We start from the raw sequence: 26,619 nt of genomic DNA, 5'->3' as shown, positions 1-26,619 counted from the left end.
TCCTTTGACTCCACTCACTTCCTCCAAATTAAAGGTGTTGCTATGGGAACTTGCATGGGTCCTAGCTATGCCTGCCTTTTTGTGGGATATGTGGAACATTCTTTGTTCCAGTCGTACTTAGGTCCTCTCCCTCACCTCTCTTTTCCAGTACATCGATGACTATTGGGGCCGTCTCCTGCTCTCGCCCTGAACTAGAAAATTTAATTCACTTTGCACCCAATTTCCACCCTTCCCTCACTTTCACATGGACTATCTTCGACTCTTCCCTTCCCTTCCTCAACTTCTCTGTCTCCCATTTCTAGGGGTAGACTATTGACAAACATTCACTATAAGCCCACTGACTCCCACAAGCTACCTGGACTACAATTCCTCCCACCCTGCATCCTGTAAGGACTCCATTCCATTCTCCCAGGTTCTCTGTCTCCGTCGCATCTGTTCTGACGATGCCACCTTCGCACACTATTGCCTCTGATATGTCTTCCGTTTTCCTCAACCAAGGAATCCCCTCCGCCGTGGTTAACATGACCCTCGACCGTGTCCGTTCGACTTCCTGCACTTTTGCTCTTACCTCTTCACCTCCCTCACAGAACCACGACAGGGTTCCCCTTGTCCTCACCTTTCACCCCACCAATCTCCAGGTTCAACGGATCATCCTCCATCATTTCCATCACCTCCAGCTTGATCCCACCACCAATCACATCTTCCCCTCCCCTCCCCTCTCAGCATTCCAAAGGGACTGCTCCCTCTGCGACACCATTGTCCATTCCGCAGTCAGCCCCAGCAGCCCCCCCCTTCCCACTGCACCTTCCGATGCAAGTGCCGGCGACACAACGCCAGCCCTTTTACCTCCTCCCTTCCCACTCCCCAAACAGGGCCTAGGTGAAACAGTGATTTACTTGTCCTTCTTTCTGATAAGCTCACAATAAAGGATGAAACTGAGTACTGTGTACAATGAGCAAGTGTGACCTTAGCTCCTTTAATGAGACTTCAGAATGCAGGAGCCTCGTGGGTGGCCTGCTTATATACCGTGCTCCCAAGAAATGCTGGGATTCCTTGGGACTCCAACAGGTAGGCCCTCTGGTGGTAGTGTAATACAGGTTGCAAGGGGTTAAATACATAACATCACTCCCCGCGAAGTCAATAGTACACTTATTTATAAGGTGACACCAGCTGGGGCTCCTCGCTCCATTGTCGATTGTCTCGGTACAAATGCGGGTTTGGGTGAGTTGGTTAGTTCTTCATTGAGCTGCTGGGCAGCCGAGCTTGCCAGGCTGCTGGGAATGGTGAGTTTCGTGGTCAACCATGATGTCAGTTGCCACTTTGTGTGTGTGTGTGTGTGTTTGTGTGTATGTGTTGGATGGTCAAAGTTGGTGGTGTCTTCTTCGGTTTGTTCATAGCAGTTGGTGAACCGCAATTTGATTTGGTCCAAATGTTTTCTGTACGTTAGTCCACTGGCCAATTTGACCTGAAACACCCGATTCCCCTCTTTGGCTGTGACCGTGCCAGCAAGCTATTTGGGACCATTTCCATAATTGAATACAAACACAGGATCATTGATCTCAATATCACGTGACAAATTTGCGCAGTCATGGTACAAACTTTGTTGATAGAGCCTGCCCTCCACGTGATCATGGAGATCAGGATGGACAAGAGAGAGCCTTGTTTTGAGCGCCCTTTTCATGAGCAGCTCGGCTGGGGGAACTCCGGTGAGTGAGTCGAGTCGGGTCTGGTGCGGTAGCTGAGCAGCACCCGGGATAGCCGGGTCTGCAGGGAGCCTTCTGACACACGTTTCAAGCTTTGCTTGATGGTCTGAACTGCCCCTTCTGCCTGCCGTTGGATGCGGGCTTGAACAGGGCAGATGTGATGTGCTTGATCCCATTGCGGGTCATGAATTCCTTGAATTCAGCACTGGTGAAACATGGCCCATTGTCGCTGACCAGGACATCAGGCAGGCCGTGTGTGGCAACATGGCTCGTAGGCTTTCAATTTGTGTCCGTGTACATGCTTACAGACATTATCGCACATTCAATCCATTTTGAATAAGCGTCGACGACAACCAGAAACATTTTGACTAGAAATTGGCCTGCATAGTCCACGTGGATCCTCGACCACGGTTTGGAGGGCCAAGACCACAAACTTAGCGGTGCGTCTCTGGGTGCATTAGTCAGCTGAGAGCAAGTGTTGCACTGGCGCACGTATGACTCTAAATCTGAGTCAATGCTGGGCCACCATACATGGGATCTGGTTGTGGCTTTCATCATTACAATGCCTGGGTGGGTGCTGTGCAGCTCACAAATGAACGTATCTCTGCCTTTCTTGGGCAAGACCACGCGATTGCCCCACAACAGACAGTCCGCTTGCAGGGACATTTTTTCTTTGCGCCTGTGGAACGGCTTAATCGCCTCCTGCATCTCCGCTGGGACTCTGGACCAGCTCCCATGGAGGACACAGTTTTTTTACCAAGGACATAAAGGATCCTGGCTGGTCCAGGTCCTGATCTGGCAGGCCGTGACGGGGGACTTCTCGTTCTCAAATGCATCCAATACCATGAGCAAGTCCACTGACTGTGCCATTTCCACCCCGGTGGTGGGCAATGGCAGCCGACTGAGTATCTGCGAGTTCTTTGTGATCGGTCTGTGGTGGATTACATAGTTGTATGCCGACAGCGTGAGTGCCCATCTTTGGATGCGGGCAGAGGCATTAGTGTTAATCCCTTTGCTCTCAGAGAACAGCGATATGAGTGGCTTGTGGTCCGTTTCAAGCTCAAACTTGAGGCCAAATAAGTACTGGTGCATTTCTTTTACCCTGTAAACGCACGCCAGAGCCTCTTTCAATCGTGCTGTAGGTCCTTTCAGCCTTGGACAAACTCCTGGACGCATAAGCGACCGGTTGCAAAATTCCCGATTTGTTAGCCTGTTGTAACACACACCCAACCCCGTATGATGACGCATCGCAAGCCAGCACTAATCTTTTACAAGGATTATACAGGACAAGCAGTTTGTTTGAACACAACAGATTTCTGGCTTTCTTAAAGGCAGCCTCTCGTGAATTTCCCCATACCCTGTCGTCTCCCTTGCGCAGTAGCACATGTAGGGGTTCTAGCAGGGTGCTTAACCCAGGTAGGAAATTACCGAAATAGTTAAGGAGTCCAGGAATGACTGCAGCTCTGTCACCTTCTGTAGTCGCAGCGCGTTCTTGGTGGCCTCCGTCTTGGAGTCAGTGTGTCTGAAGCCGTCTGCTGCGATTCTTCTTCCCAAGAACTCGACGTCCTGCACCAGGAAAACACACTTCGAGTGTTTCAACCTGAGCCCCACGCGATCCAACCGACGATGGCATCAGCCTTCTAACGTGTAACTGGAGGATATTATGACTCTTCCAAGACTAGATGTTGGACTAGCAATCTAATGAGACAATGTTAGGATCGATAGAGGGATAATGAGAGGTGGAGCTGCACTGTAAATGTGGAAGCTGACTCCATGTCTGAATATTACATCAAGTGGCAGCATGTAGATGAGAAAGGGGAGAGTGCAACGGTTGAATCCCTGCTGGATTCTGGAGGTAACAGCTGCAGTATCATGAAGAAAGGCCACTGCTCGAGATATTCTAGCTACCATCCACAGGTAAGTGGTACCAAGTGAGGGCAGTTCCACTGAGCTAGACAATGGATGGGGGCATTGGAGGAGAATGGCGTGGTTGACCGTGTCAAAAACTGCAGAGATGTCAAAGAGGGAAAATGAACCACAATTACAATCACATAAGATGTAATTTGTAGCTTTGATTAGGGTCGTTTTGTTGCTCTGACAAGGGTGGAAATGTGATTGGAGAGATTGAAACAGAGCTGCAAGAAAGATGGGTATGCATTTGGGAGGTGACATCACATTCAATACCTTTGCATATTCAAAGATAGAGCCGTAGTTTACAAGGACAGATCGGCCAAGATTAGTTTTTTTTTGAAGGATGAGGATGTGTGTTTTGAAAAGGGAGGAGAACAGTACCTGAGGATAGGGACCATTTACAGTATCAGCTGGCATGGGGACCAGGAAGAATGGCCATCCAGTTTAGTGGTAATGGGGTCCAGGGAGCAGGAGGTAGGTGTCATGGACAAGATAAGCTTGGAAGGGGCATGAGGGGAGATGGAGGAGAAATCATTCAATATTATCATGGCTGACTGCACTTCAGTATCCCATTCCTGCTTTCTCTCCATAAGTCTTGATCCCTTTAGCCATAAGGGCCACATCTAACTCCCTTTTGAATATATCTGAAGAACTGGCCTCAATAACTTTCTCTGACACAGGTTCAGGGATAGTCTATGGGGAAGCTTGGTTTGGTGAGCATCGGGAAGCAGCAGAAGCAGCAAAAAGGATGATCTCAATCTTGGTGACGAAGTCTGTGAGCTTCTCACATTTGGGCAGGAAGGAACTGAAATCCGAGGGGAGAGATAAAATAACCTTTGAGATGGAGATTAAGATCACAAGGGATGTGGAGTTACTCTGTGCAGAGGTCGGGGTTCGAAAGGAGGGTGGATATTTTGAGGAGAAACTTGTGATGGGATTTGAGTGTACAAGGATTTTAAAAGAGAGATGAGTGGTGGAACAAAGAGACATGCTTGAAGGGGGAGAAAGTGGAAGAGATAAGTGGCAGATGCAATTTAATGTGGATGGGTGGGGTAATACATTTTGGGAGAAAAAGCAAGGAACTTTATGGAAATACTGAATGTTGTGTATGAACAGAACTGTCAGTTTAAATATATAATTGCTTGTAAGTATAAGTGCTGGCAGATGAAGTTGGGTAGCTGCAATATTTTTTTTAATTCGTTCCATGCATGTGGGCATCAGTGGCAAGGCCAATATTTATTACTCACCCTCGTTTCCCTTGAGAAGGCGGTGGTGAAACTTTTTATTGAATGCTGCAGTCCAATTTATGAATCCGAATTCAGTTTTAAAAAAAAACTAAAAATAAACGCATTGACTCCTGATAACAAACTGGAAGCTACTGTAGTCCAACCATCCCCTCTTGACATTCAACAGCATCACCATCGAATCGTCAACCATTTACATCCTTGGGGGTGGTGGGAGGGTGGTCATTGACCAGAAACTCACTGGTTCAGCCACATTAATGCTGTAGCTACTAGACTAGGTCAGAGGCTTGGCATTCTGTGGTGACTTAATTACCTCCCGACTCCCCAAAGCCTCTCTGCCACCGACAAAGCACAAGTCAGGAGTGTGATGGAACACTCTACTTGCTGGATGGGTGCAACAGTAACAAACCTCCTCTTCCTACATCCTCCTCTTTGAATGACACACTTTAATCTTGTATCTGTGTCCTGTTCCAGTCCCACTCAACCACTGGAAACGGTCTGTTTCACTATACTTTGTCCCATCCCTTCAAAATTTTAAACATCTCCATAAAATCACCCCTTAATCTCTTCTGCTCTAACAAAACCTGCCCCAGTTTTTCAAAGTCTTTTGGCAGATTTATATTCCTTATACCATGCAGCACCACTACATCCTTGTATAAGAGGGGAGGCTACTTTTCACATGCTAATTGGGGTCCCATACAGTTCAAATGTTCAGTGTAAGTTTCGGATACCAATGAGTAAAGTGTGTAACGTGCATGCCCCGTCATTGGTACCAGGTGTTAAGCAGCATAACCAGTGGTCCTTTATAGGGGTCTTGCTCATGAATGCTGTTCCTGGCACCACAAAAATCTTGCCACTCACTACTGGCCATCCACATCCTCCTCACTCCATTCACTCTATTACCTCTGGCTTAATTCCGTGGAAGTTGCCATCCACCTTGGTTGCCTGTTAGCGCTGGTTTAGCGCTTGCAGATCACTGATCAAATGGAAATGAGACCCTCAAATTGGCTTAGGGTTCTAGAAGGCAAGGATATTGGGCACTGCTCAATGTTGGCACAAAGTGAAAATCCAAACCAACGCCCATGTGTATTGCCACAGGAGATTGCCCAGTATCAGAAAGTTATAGTTGTGAAATTAGTTACACTGGTCCCAAGTTTCGACATGATTTTCTCCTGATTTTTAGGAGCAATTGGTGTAGAACGGAGTATCTTAGAAATCGGAATTCTCGCCATTTAGTTTGCTCCAGTTCTAGTCAGTTAAAACAGTTTCACTTTGGAACAGATTTTTTTTTCAAAAGGGGGCGTGTCCGGCCACTTACGCCTGTTTTCAAAGTTTGTCAGTGAAAACTTACTCCAAACTAACTTAGAATGGAGTAAGTGAGGATTTTTGTACGCTCGAAAAAACCTTGTCTACACTTTAGAAAATCAGGTGTAGGTTACAAATCAGGCGTAGGGAATGGGGGTGGGGGGTGCGGTTTTAAAGGGAAGTTTACAAAGATTAAACACTTCAGTTTTACAAATAAAGAGCCATTATCAATAATAAATGATAAATACATCAATAAATCAATCAAAAAAATTAATAAGAAATATATATATATTTTTAAATCAATAAATAAAAACATTTTCGACTTACCAACTGCAGCACCGGGAGCCCTCCAACAGCGTGCTGGGATGACCCCCCCCCCCCCCCCCCCCCCAATGTGTCTCTATCTCTCTGTCTGTCTGTCTGTGTGTGTCTCTCATTCTCTGTCTGTCAGTGTCTGTGTTTCTGACAGCGAGGGGAGGGGGGTAGAGGGAGTGAGGGGGAGCAGAGGGAGAGAAGGGGGGTGGGGAGTTGGGAAAGGAGATGGTGGGGGGGGGGAAAGGAGATGGTGGGGGGGGGGAAAGGAGATGGTGTGGGGGGGGGGAAAGGAGATGGTGGGTGAGGGGGGGTAAAGGAGATGGTGGGTGAGGGGGGGTAAAGGAGATGGTGGGTGAGGGGGGGTAAAGGAGATGGTGGGTGAGGGGGGGTAAAGGAGATGGTGGGTGAGGGGGGGTAAAGGAGATGGTGGGTGAGGGGGGGTAAAGGAGATGGTGGGTGAGGGGGGGTAAAGGAGATGGTGGGTGAGGGGGGGTAAAGGAGATGGTGGGTGAGGGGGGGTAAAGGAGATGGTGGGTGGGTGGGGGGAAAGGAGATGGGGGAGGGAGGCTGAACAGGCCGGGCCCGAGACTTTGGGCAGGGCCCGTCCCCAGCACCAGATTTATAGGTAGGTGGCGTTGGGTCGGGTCGGGGGGAGCGCGGGTCGGTGGGGGGGGGGGGGGCTGGTGGGAGGGAGGGAGGGAGGTTCGGTTTGGGTCGGGTCGGGGGGGAGGGAGGTCAGGTCGGATCCAGTCTGGGGGTGGAAGTCGGTGTCTGGTCCGGTCCAGGGGCGGGAGGCGGGGAAGCAGGAGTCGGGTCGGTGTCTGGTCCGGTCCGGAGGTGGGAAGCGAGAGTCGAGTCGGGTCAGGAGGAAGCAGGAGCTGGCCGTGGGAGGAGCCTTATTCACGCAGCCCCAGTGAGGCCATTCGGCCAGGGCTAGGGGCTGCATGCTTCGCCCCCTCCCACACAGTTTTGGGCGCCTGGAGCTACTGCACATGCGCGCCCACTGTAGCGCGCATGTGCAGAGTTCCCGGCACTGTTTTCAGCGCAGGGACCTAGTTCCGCCCCCTACTGCTCCTGCTGCACTGTGCCGAGCTGGAAACGACATGCAGAGAGCTGGAGAATCTGGAAGTTTTCTTTAGGCGCACTTTGTGGTGCGAAAACGGGCGTCCAATATAGGAAGTAGGATTTGTAGACCGCAAGACTTTTAATATACTCGTTGATCTCCTATGGCATTGCAAACGGGATGTCAAGACCAAGTGCAGTATTTAGATCAAATGGGGTTAGAGAATAGGGAATTGATTGGACCCCGACAGAGGAGGGAGAAGGGGAAGGAGGCAAGGAGAGAGGGAGGGAGGAAGGAAGAGAGACATGGAGATGGGGAGGGGCTAAGGCAGAGGGGCAAAGGGGAGGGTGGAAAAGGACGTGGGGGAGAATAGGATGGGGGAAAAGGGATGCAAGAAAAATGAGGATGTGGCGAGGGGAGGCGGGTGGCAGTAAAGCCAGTGAAACTCTTAGCAGGAAGGGGAATTGGAAGGGTGGTTTCAGTGTGTTCCTCTTTCCTCTTAAAAATCCTAATTTTCATTTTAGTGAAAGGGGTTTGAGGTTCCCATTTCTGTTTTGGAGGCCTTTTTATGTCAGTGGGCGTGATGAGCTACACGTTTACTTCCTTCATGCCTCGATTTCTGAGTCAATGGAGGATGGTTGCAATCACTTTCCTTTTGACAGAAACAAAACTGTGGCAGATGGAAATGTGTTGCCTTACATAACTGCAAGTGACAATCTGGGGTGACGATAAGAACTCGCTCCAGTGGCTGGAATTTGTGGGCAGCGGCGAAGCAAAGGCATTCGCCACTGGCCCTAATGAAAGCGATCCAGAGATCTCGAGATTGCAAAAAGTTTGCCTTTTTCAGCATACAAGTATAATGCAGTTTAATGGGGGAATCCTTAATGCGATCTGCTATGATGTCAACAAGCTGTCTAAGTAGCCAACATTGCAGATAGAGAAGCAGGCAATGGGAACCTGCTTTTCTCCGATTTAAAAAAAAATGTTGGAGAGTAAAACAAAGATTGGGGCTCTCACATAGGGATAAGGCAGAACCTGAAATAATCATGCTCAAACTTATAAAAAGTGTAATTTTTTTAAAGTTTCTTAAAAATTGTAATTTTTCTCATAATGGAGAAATTTGACACTCCAAGAAACTAATTTGTTTTTCAGGGCCATAACATTTGTTTAGCAGTCAATACGCTGTTAAAACCCAGTTACACCGAATCCAACTTGAGGTAATGTGGAAAAGCCCAAGTTTTTGTCAGTTTCACTGATTTCACTGATTACACTGATTGCTAGTTATGGGGGAGGGGTACAGCGCAGCCAGAGTCGGAGCAGTGAATGACTGACCGCAACTTCAGGATTTCCACGTTTAGATGTCCATGCGCTACTTCCTGAAGCTGCGGTCTGTTTCAAAGGGGTAATAACGGCGAACGCTGTTAATTCGCCGTTATTACACACTGCAAATTCCCACCCACTGATTACAATTTTGTCTACCCGGTCGGGAGCGAGACGACCGGGGTCTGGAGCAAGGTGCCAGCCTGCTGCCGGTTCCATCCCGCTCTCTACAAGTGATTTTACCTTGATAGGGCTTGTTAAGCCCACTCGGCGAGGTTTCTGGCCAATTAAAAGGAAGCAGGTCTGATGACTTCATTTGATAATGCCTCATTAGCCGGTTTCCTTAAAGGGACCATGTCCACATTGATTTTGACAGTTGTTGTGTCAGTGTTCTACAGCATTGAGGTACTGCAAACACTGACAAACACTGCAGAGGTGCATGGCTGCACCCTGGCTCTCCCGTGGCTTCCTCCAGATGCTTATGGAGGAGGTCACAGTACACAGCACTCCAATGGGCAGTGGAGACCTCCCCAGGAGACCAACGCAGCCCAATTGCACATTTCACAGGGGGGGTACCAAGCAGGGATATCGTCAGGAGGAACAGGCTGCAGTGGCTCAAACCTTTCAATGACCTCAGTAGATCACAAAACTTTACCACATTCAACCTCATTCTGCTGTGCCATTCATCATATCCCCATCACTCTGCCTTCCCTATCCTACTCCTGCACATCCTTACTCACACCAACTTACCTTGTACCTCCACCCATCCCCCTCTCTCTATCTACATTATCAATTCCCCATCTCACGAGCCACCTCTCACACTCACCCTCATCCTAGTACAATCATACCAACTAACAACACACAAGGGTAGGCACTTGGGTGTTATATCCAATGTTCGTGTAAAGTTTCTGTTAATGTGTTGTCAAACATTGAAACCTTTATTTTCAACATTTGCATTCTTGGACAGATTTGGGTACATGTTTGGAAGTGGCTTAGTGAATGGTGAGATATAACGGTTCCCTTGTAATGGTGATGAGTGTGAAAGGAGTAGCTTGGACATTGTAGGGATGCTTTATGGTGCTAGTGTGGGATGGTGCCAATCTGGCGCATCATGTGGCAGCCAGGGTGTACAGTGTCGAGTGAAGTAAATCTGGCCATGATGAGTCCATCCCGGGAGACAATATGGTTAGGTGCTGATGTCCTGTGCAGCATCAACTGATTGCGGAGAAGGTTGGTGTTGTTGGTGATGCTGGTGTTGTGGTTGATCATGGTGGCATTCTGAGGACCAAGGTGCGATTTTTTTTTATTTTTTTAAGTGCACCAATGCTGTTGGAATAGATGGGAGGTGAGACTGAGATGACAGAAGCGATCCGTGAGAGGTTGTTCCAGTGAGGTTAGAGAGTTTGCTCCAGTGAGGTTAGAGAGTTTGCTCCAAACAGTTGCTAGCTGCGTCAAGCTCAGTCTGTCTTCCATATGCACTAAGCAACAACAACTAACCTTGGAAAGTGAACACCGATGAAATGGGAGCTTTGATAGACAATTTGCAGCTGTCAAGTTAGTAAATCATCCCATGCTGACGCAACACCCGACGACCTAACCTGGCACGATCCCCGAGCAGTGGGAAAGCTGTTGGTAAGCTCTAAAAATCTAACGGTGAGCTTAAATTGGTGTTTAATTGCCTTTTACCAACCTCTTAATATTCTAAATTGCCTGCCCCACTGCTTGGTCTGTTCAGCGCTGACGGACCCGACACCTGGGAAACTATCGTGGAGGCGAGTTGACAATGGGCTCCCGTTGTCGATCATTTCAATTTTAACTGCTGACCCGCCTCCGATCCCGTCCTCTCAGCGCCGGTAAAATTCCAGACTTTGAGTCAGGTGGGATTAGAAAACAAAAAAGAAAGGAACAGGACATCGGAGAATTAGGATGACTCTTCAGTGCAGGGCAAGCATGCACTGAAAGTTCTTTCAACAGATGAGCACTTAGAAATTCAGGTACATGTGCTCGGACCTGAGAGACAGTTGGATGCTGATCTGCCCTATAGAAGCAGGAATACGCATGTGCTTTTTTAAAAAAGCCATGCAAATTTATTTGGAAATGTCCCAAATTGGCTTCTTGTATCTGATCAAGGCCTTCAAGATCTATCTCCGATTTAGGTCATGCTTGAACTATTGGAATAATGCTGATGTGTAACCATATAGTGGCTTTGGGAATAGTAATGATAGATGAATTACTGAGGCACCATACAGCAGCCACAACAGCTCTTTTCTGAGCTAATGTTATATGGTTTTTTAAACATAACAGAGCCTTATCATCATAGGCAGTCCCTCGGAATCGAGGAACATAACATAAGAATAGGAACAGGAGTAGACCATACGGCCCCTCGAGCCTGCTCCAACATTCAGTAAGATCATGGCTGATCTGATCATGGACTCAGCTCCACTTCCCCGCCCACTCCCCATAACCTCTTATCCCCTTATCGTTTAAGAAACTGTCTATTTCTGTCTTAAATTTATTCAATGTCCCAGCTTCCACAACTCTCTAAGGCAGCAAATTCCACAGATTTACAACCCTCAGAAGAAATTTCTCCTCATCTCTGTTTTAAATGGGCGGCCCTTATTCTAAGATTATGCCCTCTAGTTCTAGTCTCCCCCATCAGTGGAAACATCCTCTCTGCATCTACTTTGTCAAGCCCCCTCATAATCTTATACGTTTCGATAAGATCACCTCTCATTCTTCTGAATTCCAATGAGTAAAGGCCCAACCTACTCAAACTTTCCTCACAACTCAAGCCCCTCATCACCAGAATCAACCTAGTGAACCTTCTCTGAACTGCCTCCAAAGCAAGTATATCCTTTTGTAAATATGGAAACCAAAACTGCACGCAGGATTCCAATGTGTGGCCTCACCAATACATTATATATCTGCAGCAAGACTTCCCTGCATTTATACTCCATCCCTTTTGCAATCAAGGCCAAGATACCATTGGCCTTCCTGATCACTTGCTGTACCTGCATACTATTCGTTTGTATTTCATGCACAAGTACCCCCAGGTTCCGCTGTTCTGCGGCACTTTGCAATCTTTCTCCATTTAAATAATAGCTTGCTCTTTGATTTTTCCTGCCAAAGTGCATGACTTCACAGTTTCCGACATCATTCGCATCTGCCAAATTTTTGCCCACTCTGTCCTTTTGCAGATTTTTTTGTGTCCTCCTCACACATTGCTTTTCCTCCCATCTTTGTATTGTCAGCAAACTTGGCTATGTTACACTCAGTCCCTTCTTCCAAGTCGTTAATATAGATCATAAATAGTTGGAGTCCCAGCATTGATCCCTGTGGCACCCAACTAGTTACTGATTGCCAACCAGAGAATGAACCATTTATCCCGACTCCCTGTTCTCTGTTAATTAGACAATCCTCTATCCATGCTAATATATTCCCTGCAACCCCGTGAACTTTTATCTTGTACAGTAACCTTTTACGTGGCACCTTGTCAAATGCCTTCAGGAAGTCCAAATACACACAGTCCAAATACACCACATTCGAGTCTGCATCACCATTCAATATGATCATGGCTGATCATGCGACTTCAGTACCCCATTCCTGCTTTCTCTCCATACCCCTTGATCCCTTTAGCCATAAGAGCCACATCTAACTCCCTCCTGAATATATCTGATGAACTGGCCTCAACAACTTTCTGTGGTGGAGAATTCCACAGGTTGACAATTCTCTGAGTGAAGAAGTTTCTCCTCATCTCAGTCCTAAATAGCTTACCCATTATCCTTAGACTGCGACCTCTGGTTCTGGACTTCCCCAACATCGGGAACATTCTTCCTGCATCTAACCTGTTCAATCCTGTCAGAATTTTATATGTTTCTATGAAATCCCCTCTCATTCTTCTAAATTCCAGTGAATATAAGCCTAGTCGATCCAGTTTTTCTTCATATGTCGGTCCTGCCATCCCGGGAATCAGTCTGGTGAACCTTCGCTGCATTTCCTCAATAGCAAGAATGTCCTTCCTCAGATTAGGAGACCAAAACTGTACACAATATTCAAGGTGTGTGACCTCACCAAAGCCCTATACAACTCCCTGCTCCTATACTCAAATCCTCTCACTATGAAGGCCAACATGCCCTTTGCCTTCTTCACCGCCTGCTGTACCTGCATGCCAACTTTCAATGACTGATGTACCATGACACCCAGGTCTCGTTACATCTCCCCTTTTCCTAATCTGTCACCATTCAGATAATATTCTGCCTTCCTGTTTTTGCCACCAAAGTGGATAACCTCACATTTATCTACATGAGACTGCATCTGCCATGCATTTGCCCACTCACCTAACCTGTCCAAGTCACCCTGCAGCCTCTTGGCATCCTCCTCACAGCTCACACTGCCACCCAGCTTAGTGTCATCTGAAAACTTGGAGATATTACATTCAATTCCTTCGTCTAAATCATTAATGTATATTGTAAATAGCTGGGATCCCAGCACTGAACCTTGCGGTACCCCACTAGTCACTGCCTGCCATTCTGAAAAGGACCCGTTTATTCCTATTCTTTGCTTCTTGTCTGCCAACCAGTTCTCTATCCACGTCAATACATTACCCCCAATACCATGTGCTTTAATTTTGCACACTAATCTCTTGTGTGGGACCTTGTCAAAAGCCTTTTGAAAGTCCAAATACACCACATCCACTGGGTCTCCCTTGTCCACTCTACTAGTTACATCCTCAAAAAATTCTAGAAGATTTGTCAAGCATGCTTTCCTTTTCATAAATCCATGCTGACTTGGACCGATCCTGTCACTCTTTCCAAATGCGCTGCTATTACATCTTTAATAATTGATTCCAACATTTTTCCCACTACCGATGTCAGGCTAACAGGTCTATAATTCCCTGTTTTTCTCTCCCTCCTTTTTTTAAAAGTGGTATTACATTAGCTACCCTCCAATCCATAGGAACTGATCCAGAGTCCATGGAATGTTGGGAAATGACCACCAATGCATCTACTATTTCTAGGGCCACTTCCTTAAGTACTCTGGGATGCAACCTATCAGGCCCTGGGGATTTATCGGCCGTCAATCCCATCAATTTCCTTAACACAATTTCCTGACATAAGGATTTCCTTCAGTTCCTCTTTCTCACTAGACCCTCGGTCCCCTAGTATTTCCGGAAGGTTATTAGTGTCTTCCTTAGTGAAGACAGAACCAAAGTATTTGTTCAATTGGTCTGCCATTTCTTTGTTTCCCCATTATAAATTCACCTCATTCTGACTGCAAGGGACCTACATTTGTCTTCACTAATCTTTTTCTCTTCACATATCTATAGAAGCTTTTGCAGTCAGTTTTTATGTTCGCTGCAAGCTTCCTCTCGTACTCTATTTTACCCCTCCTAATTAAACCATTTGTCCTCCTCTGCTGAATTCTAAATTTCTCCCAGTTCTCAGGTTTGCTGCTTTTTTTGTCCAATTAATATGCCTCTTCCTTGGATTTAACACTATCCCTAATTTCCCTTGTTAGCCTCGGTTGAGCCACCTTCCCCATTTTATTTTATTTAAGACTTGCTTCCACTCTTAAAATGAGTTCTTGGGTGGCTGAACAGTCCAATACGAGAACCACAGAATCTGTCACAGGTGGGACAGATAGTCGTTGAGGGAAGGGTTGGGTGGGACTGGTTTGCCGCACGCTCTTTCCGCTGTTTGCGCTTGTTTTCTGCAAGCTCTCGGCGATGAGACTCGAGGAGCTCAATGTCCTCTCGGATGCACTTCCTCCGCTTAGGGCAGTCTTTGGCCAGGGACTCCCAGGTGTCAGTGGGGATGTTGCACTTTATCAGGGAGGCTTTGACGGTGTCCTTGTAACATTTCCTCTGCCCATCTTTGGCATGTTTGCCGTGAAGGAGTTTCGAGTCAAGCGCTTGTTTTGGGAGTCTTGTGTCAGGCATGCGAACAGTGTGGCCTGCCCAGCAGAGCTGATCAAGTATGGTCAGTGCTTCAATGCTGGGGATGTTGGCCTGGACGAGGACGCTGATAGTGCATCTGTACTCCCAGGGGATTTGTAGGATCTTGCGAAGCCATCATTGGTGGTATTTCTCCAGCGACTTGAGGTGTCTACTGTACATGGTCCATGACTCTGAGCCACACAGGAGGGCGGGTATTACTACAGCCCTGTAGACCGAGCTTGGTTACAGTTTTGAGGGCCTGGTCTTCAAGCACTCTTTTCCTCAGGCGGCCGAAGGCTGCACTGGCACACTGGAGGTGGTGTTGAATCTCGTCACTACCTGTTCTTGTTGATGAGAGGCTCCCGAGATATGGGAAATGGTCCCCGTGGTCCAGGGCCGCGCTGTGGATCTTGATGACGGGGGCAGTGCTGTGTGGCGAGGACAGGCTGGTGAAGGACCTTTGTCTTACGGATGTTTAGCGTAAGGCCCATGCTTTTGTATGCCTCAGTAAATACATCGACTATGTCCTGGAGTTCAGCGCCTCTATGTGCACAAATGCAGGCGTCGTCCGCGTACTGTAGCTCGAGGACAGAGGGTTAGGGTGGTCTTGGACTTGTCCTGGAGATGGCGAAGGTTGAACAGGTTCCCGCTGGTTTTGTAGTTTAGTTCCACTCTAGTCTTGTTGACTGTGAAGTGGAGCATGGCCGCGAAGAAGATTGAGAAGAGAGTTGGGGCGATGACACAGCTCTGTTTGACCCCAGTCCGGATGTGGATTGGGTCTGTAATGGACCCGTTGATACAGATCACGGCCTGCATGTCGTCGTGGAGCATGCGGAGGATGGTGACCAACTTTTGGGGGCATCCGAAGCGGAGGAGGACGCTTCATAGACCCTCGCGGTTGACAGTGTCAAAGGCCTTTATAAGGTCGAAGAAGGCCATGTACAAGGCCTGGCGCTGAAACCTGCATTTTTCCTGCAGCTGCCGTGCTGCAAAAATCATGTCCGTTATGGCCCGTAGGGGATGAAATCCGCAGTGCAACTCCGGGAGGAGCTCCTTGGCCACAGGGAGAAGGTGGTTGAGAAGGACTCTAGCGATGACTTTCCCAGTGGCTGATAGCAGGGAGATTCCTCTGTAGTTGCCGCAGTCGGACTTGTCCCCTTTTTTAAAGATGGTCATGATCACTGCATCTCTGAGATCTCCCGGCATACTCTCCTCCCTCCAGATGAGAGAGATGAGGTCATGCATTTACGCCAGTAGTGCCTCTCTGCCATATTTCAGTGCCTCAGCAGGGATTCCAACCACTCCAGTAGCCTTGTTTTTAAGCTGTCTTATGGCTTTTTCTACCTCGTGCAGTGTTGGGGTTTTGCCAAGGTGGTGGCGGGTAGCATGCTGCGGGATGGAGTCGTGATCGCTCGGGTCCAAGGCAGAGTCTCGATTGAGGAGATCTTCGAAGTGCTCCTTCCAGAGGGCCCTGACTGCCTCGGTGTCCTTGATGAGTGTTTCCCCGTTCTTGGCCAGCAGTGGGGTGGGGCCTTGGGTGTTTGGACTATAGCTGATCTTGACTGCGATGAAGAATCCTCGCACATCATGGCTGTCGGCCAGCTGCTGTATCTCCTTTAACAAAACAGAGCCCTATCATAGCACCACCTTCAGGTGTAACTGATACTGTAGGTAAATAATATCTATACAACAGGTTTTGCCTCAGACAAACTGCCACAGAGGTTTTCAGTGTATTTTGAAATGGAATTTTGTGGCTATATAAATAGATGTATATAGCAACAGTGGGTGTGAATTGTGTACCTATACCAGATTATCCCATTTTCATAAGTGTTTTTCCAAAATTAAAGGTGCCCCCCCCCCCACCCCCCCCCTACAAACACTTAATTGGCACATACTGCTACTGAATTATTAGTTGATTTTCTAGTCTGTCTGAATAAAAATGAAATGTTTGTTTATTTTTAGTGCCATTTTTGTAAAGAGTTGAAGAATCCGAAGATGACTCAAACCAATTGGAAACATGCAATTCCTGGTAATTTTAGAATGAACGAAAATTTGACAAGCAATTTTTATAACCAATTTCAGTGATTAAAAAGCATTTTTGATGCAATTATTGATAATTCTGACATTTCTCTTATTTCACTCTTTGTTTAAGAGTCAACTGACACCGAGCAAGAGGTGGATAAGGACAACCATATGCCCATACAGAAATGGAGACATGGTTTTTATTGCATGAAAAAGTAAGTTTTAAATTTCAAAAGATATTCTTGAAAAAAAATTGGCCAAAGTATATGTTATAAATTTCTATTCACATGCTAAAATCAGCCATCCCACTGGAGCCATTTTATAATATTGTTGGTAACTTCAATCAACCAACAATCACTTTCAGGTAGTTCAAGTAATAATGGAGCTTCACAATGCAATCATGAATAACACCGTGAAGTATAAGTAACAGTCAAGTTGTGAAAGTAGTGTGTGGGCATCATTAAAATTATTTCCCATATTGCAGATTCTCGAAGGAATACTGTCTTGACAAATGATCATAAAATGAATATTATGGGTAATTTTCCTGTTGCTGGCAGGAGGCAGCTTTTTGTCCAAACTAGCAATATGCAAATGAGACAGAGCAAGGACTTTGATAATTCATCCTTCCAGAATCCATAATTCAAGATAAAATTAGTGAGTGCTTAGAATCGCATTGACTAATTAAGAAGTCAGCATGGATTTATTAAGTTATTCAGATTTGACAATTTTTTTAAAAGTAAAGTGGATGAAGTGTACATGGATTTCCAGAGGCTTTTAATAGCGTGTCTCACAAGAGGATTGTTAGAACAATAAAAACATTTTGCATAGAAGGAAAAGTAGTCATATGGAAAGAAAGTTAGTTGAAACAAGAAACAAAACTTTCAGGTAAATTTGTGTTCCTTGGATTAGAGCAGATTTGTAAGTGGTGTATTCCAGGGGCCAGTGCTGGATCCACTTTCGTTTTTTGTATGGATAGATGATTTCGACTTTGGCAAAGAGAGCATAATCTTGAAATTTGTTGATCTAAAAGTAAGGGGGTATGACAAATAACAAGAATTATATAGATTTCAGAAAGTCACACAGGTGACAGATGCAACTTAATGTGGTTAAGTGTGAGGTAATATCTTTTGAAAGCAAATACAGGGAATGGGAGTATATATTCTGTGGCCCAGATTTTATGGTCAGTGGTGAACAAATGACACTCGCTGTCCGTTACTCTCTCAGCTGCCCACAGACTTTTAGTGGGCTTCTGCGCGATGACTTATGGTAATTAGAGAACAATTTCAGAGGGGCGCACTCTACATGGGATCTGAAGAGGACAAGCAACAGCATGTGTCTTCAACCAGTCAGATACTTAGCCATGCAGAGTCTAAACCAGGAAGTGTAAGTTAGAATATTTAATTCAATGTCAATTCATGTACAGAAAGCAAAATTAAGACAGGGAAAGAAAGATGGGATTAAGAAAAAAGAAAGAAAAAAAAAATTGGAGTAGAAATTCAGACATCCCTGGGCCCGCATGAAGTTTCTACGGATCCGGGAAGGCATTGGAAAAACCGGTTTTTAGCACGCAATGCGCATGCGCTGTAAACCGGCTTTTCTGATCTGTCAAGCTGGAGCGAGGACATTTGTACATGCAAGATTGCGATATTTACGCATATCTTGTCCAGCAAATGTCCTCACAAATCTTGCGCCTGAAAAAGCAGGTGCATAGCTGACATTTACTGGAGCAAGTGTTTTAAAATACACAAAAACATATTAAAATACATTCATGAAAACAGTTTTTTTTTGTTTAAAACCCTTCCCACTACGGTAAGTTTATTTTAAGGCATAATTAAAAAAACTTTTTTAAAAATTGGGAAAATATTTTTTTTATAAGACAATAATTTTAATTTAAATGAATATTAAATATGTAGTGTACATTTTCTATTTTTTATTAGTATTTTGGGGGTTTCTCATTTATAATAATAGGAGTTGTGGAGTTGTAGACTTGCGCGCGCAGGGAGAGGAGGCCCGCGGATCGGGAACTCGAGCGGGCGCAGCAGCTTCAGGTAGGCGCGCATTTTTTCTCTCAAATCTAGTCGAATGCCCGCGGGAAGGAGAAAGCAGAATTTCTGCGCCATTAAAATTGTTTTCCAAATCTCAAATCTGATTGGCTCTCCATGATCACATGACCTGATTGTTGATTGGTCCCCTTGGAGGATAAGACACACCGAGCAGTTTCTCTGGAATGTCTAATTAGAACCACCCCACCCAAGTTCTCAGTGGCTTTGCAGCGTAATTTGAGCCATTCCGACTGTCATCTCTCGACAAGATAGAGCAGCCCAAGCTCCTGCCCCATCCCAGCCCAAGCTCCTGACCTCATCCTGCCCCCACCCTCCGCCCCATCGATGGGAATTGGGTGTGGGTTACAGATTGTTAATAGGTTGATTGGGTGTGAAGTGAATAGTGACACATGCACCGAGCTTTCTGAGAAATCGGTTGTGGCTGTAAAGGGGTGGGGTTGGAAGAACGTGATGCATCTTCCCTGAGTCCCCCGGTCTCTTGCCTTGGCCCCCGCACCCAGTCTCTCGCCCTCCTCTCTCCCTCCCCCCCCCAGTCTCGCTCTCTTTCCCCTCTCCCTCCCCTTAGTCTCCCTCTCCCTCTCTCTCTCCCTCTCTCTCCCTCTCTCTCCCTCTCTCTCCCTCTCTCTCCCTCTCTCTCCCTCTCTCTCCCTCTCCCTCCCCCTCCCTCTCTCTCCCCCCCTCTCGCCCCCCCTCTCGCCCCCCCTCTCGCCCCCCCCCCTCTCCCCCCCCTCTCCCCCCCCCCTCTCCCCCCCCCCCCTCTCCCCCCCCTCTCCCCCCCCCCTCTCTCCCCCCCTCTCTCCCCCCCTCTCTCCCCCCTCTCTCCCCCCTCTCTCCCCCCTCTCTCCCCCCTCTCTCCCCCCTCTCTCCCCCCTCTCTCCCCCCTCTCTCCCCCCCTCTCTCCCCCCTCTCTCCCCCCTCTCTTCCCCCTCTCTTCCCCCCTCTCTCCCCGTCGCACCTTCTACCACAGAAGGCCGCGAAGATGTTCGTGTTGATAATTGCAGTGATGTTCTCGACAAAAGTCCTGGAGATAATCCATAGCGAGACACACGCGGCGCAGCTCCACATGGCACAGCTCCAGTATATGTGCCTGACTTCCAATGTCGGGTTCGAGGTGTCTGCACATGCGCGGGAGGATGGGGTGGTGTCCAGTGGGCGGTGGCGCATAAGCGTCGGGAGCGGAGTCCAGGGCGCGCAGGCACAGTAGGATGCTCAAAAAAAACTAGTGCAAATAATCACTCCGATAATTAAAATCTGAAGGAATGAGTTACCACACCTATAAAAGTTCATTTTCAGTGTCAGAGAGGTTGTCTGGTCATAATCAAGACTTGCATGTCGTTAAATATTTACTAAAACTTGAATGGACTAGCCATAACTTTTCTGGCGAGTTCAGTGTGTATATATTGCTGAAGTACAGCAACTTCATGCCATTCCATGTATTTCAATGCTGAATCTCTTGGCGAGATACACCGACAGGGAAGCTTGTGGAGGAGCAGGGCAGCTCTGACAGCAACTTCCTGATTTCCGCATTTTAACTGTAGGTGCAGATGCTGGAAGTTGCTGCCCGATTTACTCCATAGTAATGCTGGCCTCTGATATAACTGATAGCCTCACTGTTATTTTTACTGAAAAATCCGAGCCAATATAGTTAGAGGACAAACCTAAGATACTTAAAACTATATCTGCTAGAGAAGAGAAAGCTAAGGAGATTTAATGAGTTTTTTAAAATTATGAGTGGATTTAAGAGAGATTTTTAAAATTATTTCTTTGGATGTGGGCATCGCTGACAAGGCCTGCAATTTTTGCCGATCCCTAACTGACCTGAGAAAGTGATGGTGGGCTGCCTTCTGGGTTGGATATAACTAAGTGGCTTGGTAGGATACTTCAAAGGCCAGTTGAGTCAAACACAATGATGTGTCCTATAAAGGCCAGACTGTATAAGACGACAGATTTCCTTCCCTGAAGGATATCAGTGAGGCAGTTGGGTTTTGCTGACAATCTGACAAATTCATGGTCACTCTTACTGATAACCGCTTTTTATTTCCAGATTTTTAAACTGACTTCAAATAGTCAAATGGCCATGCTGAGAATTAAACTTGCGGTTTATTAAATATTAGTCCAGGCCTCTGGAATATTAGTCTAGTGGCGTAACAACTACTCTACTGTAACCCAATAATTAGTGATATTGGAAAGACTTTTCTCTGATTGGTGGGTGACTGACCAGAGCTCATCAGTTTAAATTTGTCACCGAGACTGATGATAGAGGTTTGGAGAAATCTTTTCATGTGGGAAGTTGCCAGAGCATGCAACGTTTTGCCCTGGTGAATGGCAGAGACTGTTGTATCTTTTAAGTGAAAATCAGATTATAGAAATTTGAAGTAGAGGATGATGCATTGTTATAGGGGAAAGTAGGACAATGGGTTTGTGGAATTACCTAGCCAAGAACTGGCAGACATGGACCGAATGGCCTTTTGTGGTATAAACTTCTGTCGGTCTGTAGAGGCAGGTCCAGTCCCAGAGCTTGTGTGGCATTTACAAAAAATATTCAAAGGCTGTGTGTACTTTAAATCCTGAGCCAGCTTAGCCTTGAAGGGTTAAGCTTGTATAAATTTTCTATTTTAGGGCCTATGTTTCAAGGAAAAGTATGTTGCAGCTTTTATTCTTTTCTTGAGCCTGTAGGTATAGGGAAATACATATTTTCAGTGTGAAACTACATTCCGTTCACATCTCTTAGACAGATGTACCACTTGTTTTTAAACTTGTCTTTTCTTGGTATTGTTTATTCAGTCCACCTCCTGTAAAGAAACACGTATTATATTCTTGTTACCAGTGTATGGAGTAAGGGTTCCCTTTTATGATCCTGGGTCAAGCGATCATTTAGCTAGATAGTGGACAGGAAAAGGTACACTACAGGTTGTAGGGAATGTGAGGTCCATTACAGAAATGACTGCTAACACTGAGCCCATGAAAATACCTAGCATAAAAATCCAAAAACTGTGACAGTTGTGGCAGCTTTGGTTGGAAAAGCAAATAACACTCATTGGCCAAATATTGATTTAAATGCTTAAAATTTAAGGTGTATTGAACAGTGATAGTCCAAAATATAGACAAGAGGCCCGAATGATTTAGACAAGGAATTTGATCGAGTACCTTCAGATACAGAAGAAAAAGCAAAAGAGCAAGATTTCATCTAAGTGTGAATATTTCAACTAAAAAAGTGAGACCTTCACTTGAAGTTTCAGCTGCGTAAACAGAAAGGAGAGAGACAACTAAAATGGAAACGAAGAAGAACAATGTAAATAAACAGAATAAAAATAATGTAGACAGGAAAAATAGCAATATAAATGGGACAGAACAACACAAATTTGAGGCGAATGAGAAGGAGTCAGAATATCATCACATTCTTGAACTGGCAGAGAAATGCACATGAACAGGGGAGCTGAAATTGCCCCTTTTTTGAAAGCTCTGCTAGCACCTCTAGGGGGTGCTAATGGGGCGCAATGGCGTTTTCGCATGGAGGGGAGGCGATCGCCTCCGGGGAAATTACCTGGAGGCTTGGGGGGCGCTGTCCCACGATTAGCAGCCTTGTCCAGCGCGCAACCGATGAGGAATTCATCAGAGTGCACGCCGACCCCTTTGTGCCCCACGGGGGAAATTGCTCCCACCGCGCCAGCTTCACGGGTCGCGAAGCTGGCAGACATCTGCCATCGGGGGGGCGACCCTTAAAGTGGAGGCCTTTGGGCACTCTGGGCTGCCATTTTTATTTGTCGGCCAACTCTTGGGTCGGGCCGACAATGGCGACCCTCACGTCTACCGGGCTGCTATCGTGCAGCCCTCACATCGACCGGGCTGCTATCGTGCAGCCCTCACATCGACCGGGCCGCTATCGTGCAGCCTGGCACTCCATTTAGCTGCTGGCCCTGTCGATCGTGTGCCTGGTGGGCCAGTGGTGGCCAGCAGAGTGCGTAGCCCCCGCCCTCCCGCCCCCCCTTTAATTGACGTGCCCCTCCAAGCAAGCAGAGCACTGAAGACAGTGATCCGCTTCCTTTGAAGAGCGCACAGCCCTGTTTCGAGTCGGGGGCAGGACTTCCGGGCTGGGTGCAGGAAGTCCCGGATTTGGAAGGTTACCGTCCCCATTCAGAACGAAGGGCAATTTCCAGCCCAGGGAGTCCAGTAGGTGACAATGCAAAACTTTGCTGATATTTTTGTTAAATCTAATTTAATTCCAAACTTTAAAGATGATGATGCTGATTCTGGTTATTAGCATACCACTATAAATGGAACAAAGATGTCTGGATAAACATTCTTGTACCATCATATAAAGAGAACTAGGTGTGATTTATAACTCTCACCACCTGGCAGAAAACAGGTGGGTTATCAGTTAAAAAAGGTAAGAGAATATGAAAAGGTAAGGAAAGAAGTCAAAAAACAATTCAGAAGGCAAAGATAAACTGTGGAATTAAATTATCAAGGAATTTAAAAAATACAGACACATAAATAAAAAATGAAAAATCAGGATAGGGATAGGGCCACTAAGGGATAATAAACTCATGAGTAATGACAGCGAAATGGCAGAAATATTAAATAATTACTTTGTCTCCGTATTTACCAAGAAGTCAAACACGGTAGACATGCCATTAGAAGAAGATATCAAAAAAGATATAAAAACATTTAGGATCGAAATTGGAGAGATAATAAACTAATCAAACTTGAGAGAGGATAAAACTGCTGGATTGCATCCACGCAAATTAAAAGAGGTTAGGGAAGAGATAGCAGAAGCAATATTACATATATTCATTAGAAAAGGGAATAATGCCAGAGAACTGGTGGACAGCTAATGTTCTATCTCCCTTTTTAAATATAGGAGTAACAAGTCCAGGGAACTATAAATCAATTAGGAAAAATAATGCAATCCTTAAAGATGTAGTAGAAAAATATCCATAAACTGAAAATATAATCGAGTACTCAGCACAGATTCCAAAAGGGAAGATAATGCTTGACCAACTGTATTGAATCCTAAGAAATAGGACAAAGAAGACTTGCATTTATATAGCGCCTTTCATAACCTCAGGAAGTCCCAAAATGCTTTGCAACCAACTTTTGAAGTGTAGTCACTGTTGTAATGTAGGAAATGCGGCAACCAATTTGCACACATAAGAACATAAGAATTAGTAACAGGAGTAGACCATCTAGCCCCTTGAGCCTGCTCCGCCATTCAAAAAGATCATGGTTGATCTGGCCGTGGACTCGGCTCCACTTACCCGCCCGCTCCCCGTAACTCTTAATTCCCTTATTGGTTAAAAATCTATCTATCTGTGATTTGAATACATTCAATGAGCTAGCCTCAGCTGCTTCCTTGGGCAGAGAATTCCACAGATTCACAACCCTCTTGGAGAAGAAATTCCTTCTCAACTCGGGTTTAAATTGTCTCCCCCGTATTTTGTGGCTGTGCCCCCTAGTTCTAGTCTCACCGACCAGTGGAAACAACCTCTCTGCCTCTATCTTGTCGATCCCTTTCATTATTTTAAATGTTTCTATAAGATCACCCCTCATCCTTCTGAACTCCAAGGAGTAAAGACCCAGTCTACTCAATCTATCATCATAAGGTAATCCCCTCATCTCTGGAATCAGCCTAGTGAATCGTCTCTGTACCCACTCCAAGGCTCGTATATTCTTCCTTAAGTAAGGTGACCAAAACTGCATGCAGTATTCCAGGTGCGGCCTCACCAATACCCTGAACAGTTGCAGCAGGACCTCCCTGCTTTTGTACTCCATCCCTCTCGCAATGAAGGCCAACATTCCATTCACCTTCCTGATTACCTGCTGCACCTGCAAACTAACTTTTTGGGATTCATGCACAAGGACCCCCAGGTCCCTCTGCACCGCAGCATGTTGTAATTTCTCCCCATTCAAATAATATTCCCTTTTACTGTTTTTTTTTCAAGGTGGATGACCTCACATTTTCCGACATTGTATTCCATCTGCCAAACCTTAGCCCATTCGCTTAACCTATCTAAATCTCTTTGCAGCCTCTCTCTGTCCTCTACACAAACTGCTTTCCCACTAATCTTTGTGTCATCTGCAAATTTTGTTACACTACACTCTGTCCCCTCTTCCAGGTCATCTATGTATATTGTAAACAGTTGTGGTCCCAGCACCGATCCCTGTGGCACACCACTAATCACCGATTTCCAACCCGAAAAGGACCCATTTATCCCGACCCTCTGCTTTCTGTTAGCCAGCCAATTCTCGATCCATGCTAATACATTTACTCTGACTCCGCGTACCTTTATCTTCTGCAGTAACCTTTTGTGTGGCACCTTATCGAATGCCTTTTGGAAATCTAAATACACCACATCCATCGGTACACCTCTATCCACCATGCTCGTAATATACTCAAAGAATTCCAGTAAATTAGTTAAACATGATTTCCCCTTCATGAATCCATGTTGCGTCTGCTTGGTTGCACTATTCCTATCTAGATGTCCCGCTATTTCTTCCTTAATAATAGCTTCAAGCATTTTCCCCACTACAGATGTTAAACGAACTGGCCTATAGTTACCTGCCTTTTGTCTGCTCCCTTTTCTAAACAGGCGTTACATTAGCTGCTTTCCAATCCGCTGGTACCTCTCCAGAGTCCAGAGTCCAGAGTCCAGAGAATTTTGGTAGATTATAACAAATGCATCTGCTATAACCTCTGCCATCTCTTTTAATACCCAGGGGACTTGTCTACCTTGTCTACCTTGAATCCCATTAGCCTGTCCAGCGCTACCTCCCTAGTGATAATGATTGTCTCAAAGTTCTCCCTTCCCACATTCCCGTGACCAGCAATTTTTGGCATGGTTTTTGTATCTTCCACTGTGAAGACTGAAGCAAAATAATTGTTTAAGGTCTCAGCCATTTCCACATTTGCCATTATTAAATCCCCCTTCTCATCTTCTAAGGGAGCAACATTTACTTTAGTCACTCTCTTCCGTTTTATATATCGGTAAAAGCTTTTATTATCTGTTTTTATGTTTTGCGCAAGTTTACTTTCGTAATCTATCTTTCCTTTCTTTATTGCTTTCTTAGTCATTCTTTGCTGTCATTTAAAATTTTCCCAATCTTCTAGTTTCCCCACTAACCTTGGCCACCTAAAATGCATTGGTTTTTAATTTGATACTCTCCTTTATTTCCTTGGTTATCCACGGCTGGTTATCCCTTCTCTTACCGCCCTTCTTTTTCACTGGAATATATTTTTGTTGAGCACTATGAAAGAGCTCCTTAAAAGTCCTCCACTGTTCCTCAATTGTGCCACCGTTTCATCTGTGTTCCCAGCCTACATTAGCTAATTCTGCCCTCATCCCACTGTCGTCCCCTTTCTTTAAGCATAGTACGCTCGTTTAAGACACTACTTCCTCACCCTCAATCTGTATTACAAATTTAACCATACTGTGATCACTCATTCCGAGAGGATCTTTTACTAGGAGATCGTTTATTATTCCTGTCTCATTACAGAGGACCAGATCTAAGATAGCTTGCCAATATCATCTCTCACAACTGCCCTGATATCACTGCAAGCTCCCACAAACAGCAATGTGATTATGGTTTTTTAAATGTTTTTTTTTTGATGTTGATTGAGGGATAAGGTAGATAAGGCGAATGCAGTAGATGGGATATATTTGGATTTCCAACAGGCCTTCAATAAGGTATTACATAATAGATTCATGACTAAAGTTGGAGCATATGGAGTCAGGGAACA

The 26,619-nt window shown here is 45.8% G+C and overlaps 1 protein-coding gene across 6 annotated transcripts in view; it reads left to right on the top strand.

Annotated features, from left to right (window-relative positions):
- LOC139275006 (uncharacterized) overlaps window positions 1–26,619 on the top strand; it is a 486,480-nt gene that overhangs the window by 15,198 nt on the left and 444,663 nt on the right. For all 6 annotated transcript variants that reach the window (XR_011595651.1, XR_011595652.1, XM_070891859.1 and 3 more), the window contains exons 2-3: window positions 16,759–16,825; window positions 16,949–17,033. Coding sequence is in view for 4 of the 6 variants with exons in the window: in XM_070891859.1 (XP_070747960.1) it covers window positions 16,759–16,825; window positions 16,949–17,033 (152 nt within the window). In the remaining 2 variants the exon portion in view is untranslated. The remainder of the gene's footprint in view (window positions 1–16,758; window positions 16,826–16,948; window positions 17,034–26,619) is intronic.

This window comes from Pristiophorus japonicus, chromosome 10 (genome assembly GCF_044704955.1).
Source record: "Pristiophorus japonicus isolate sPriJap1 chromosome 10, sPriJap1.hap1, whole genome shotgun sequence".
Classification (NCBI taxonomy): Eukaryota; Metazoa; Chordata; class Chondrichthyes; family Pristiophoridae; genus Pristiophorus; species Pristiophorus japonicus.
The sequence above is the reverse complement of the archived record's forward strand: the minus strand, read 5'-3'. Positions and strand labels throughout refer to the sequence as shown.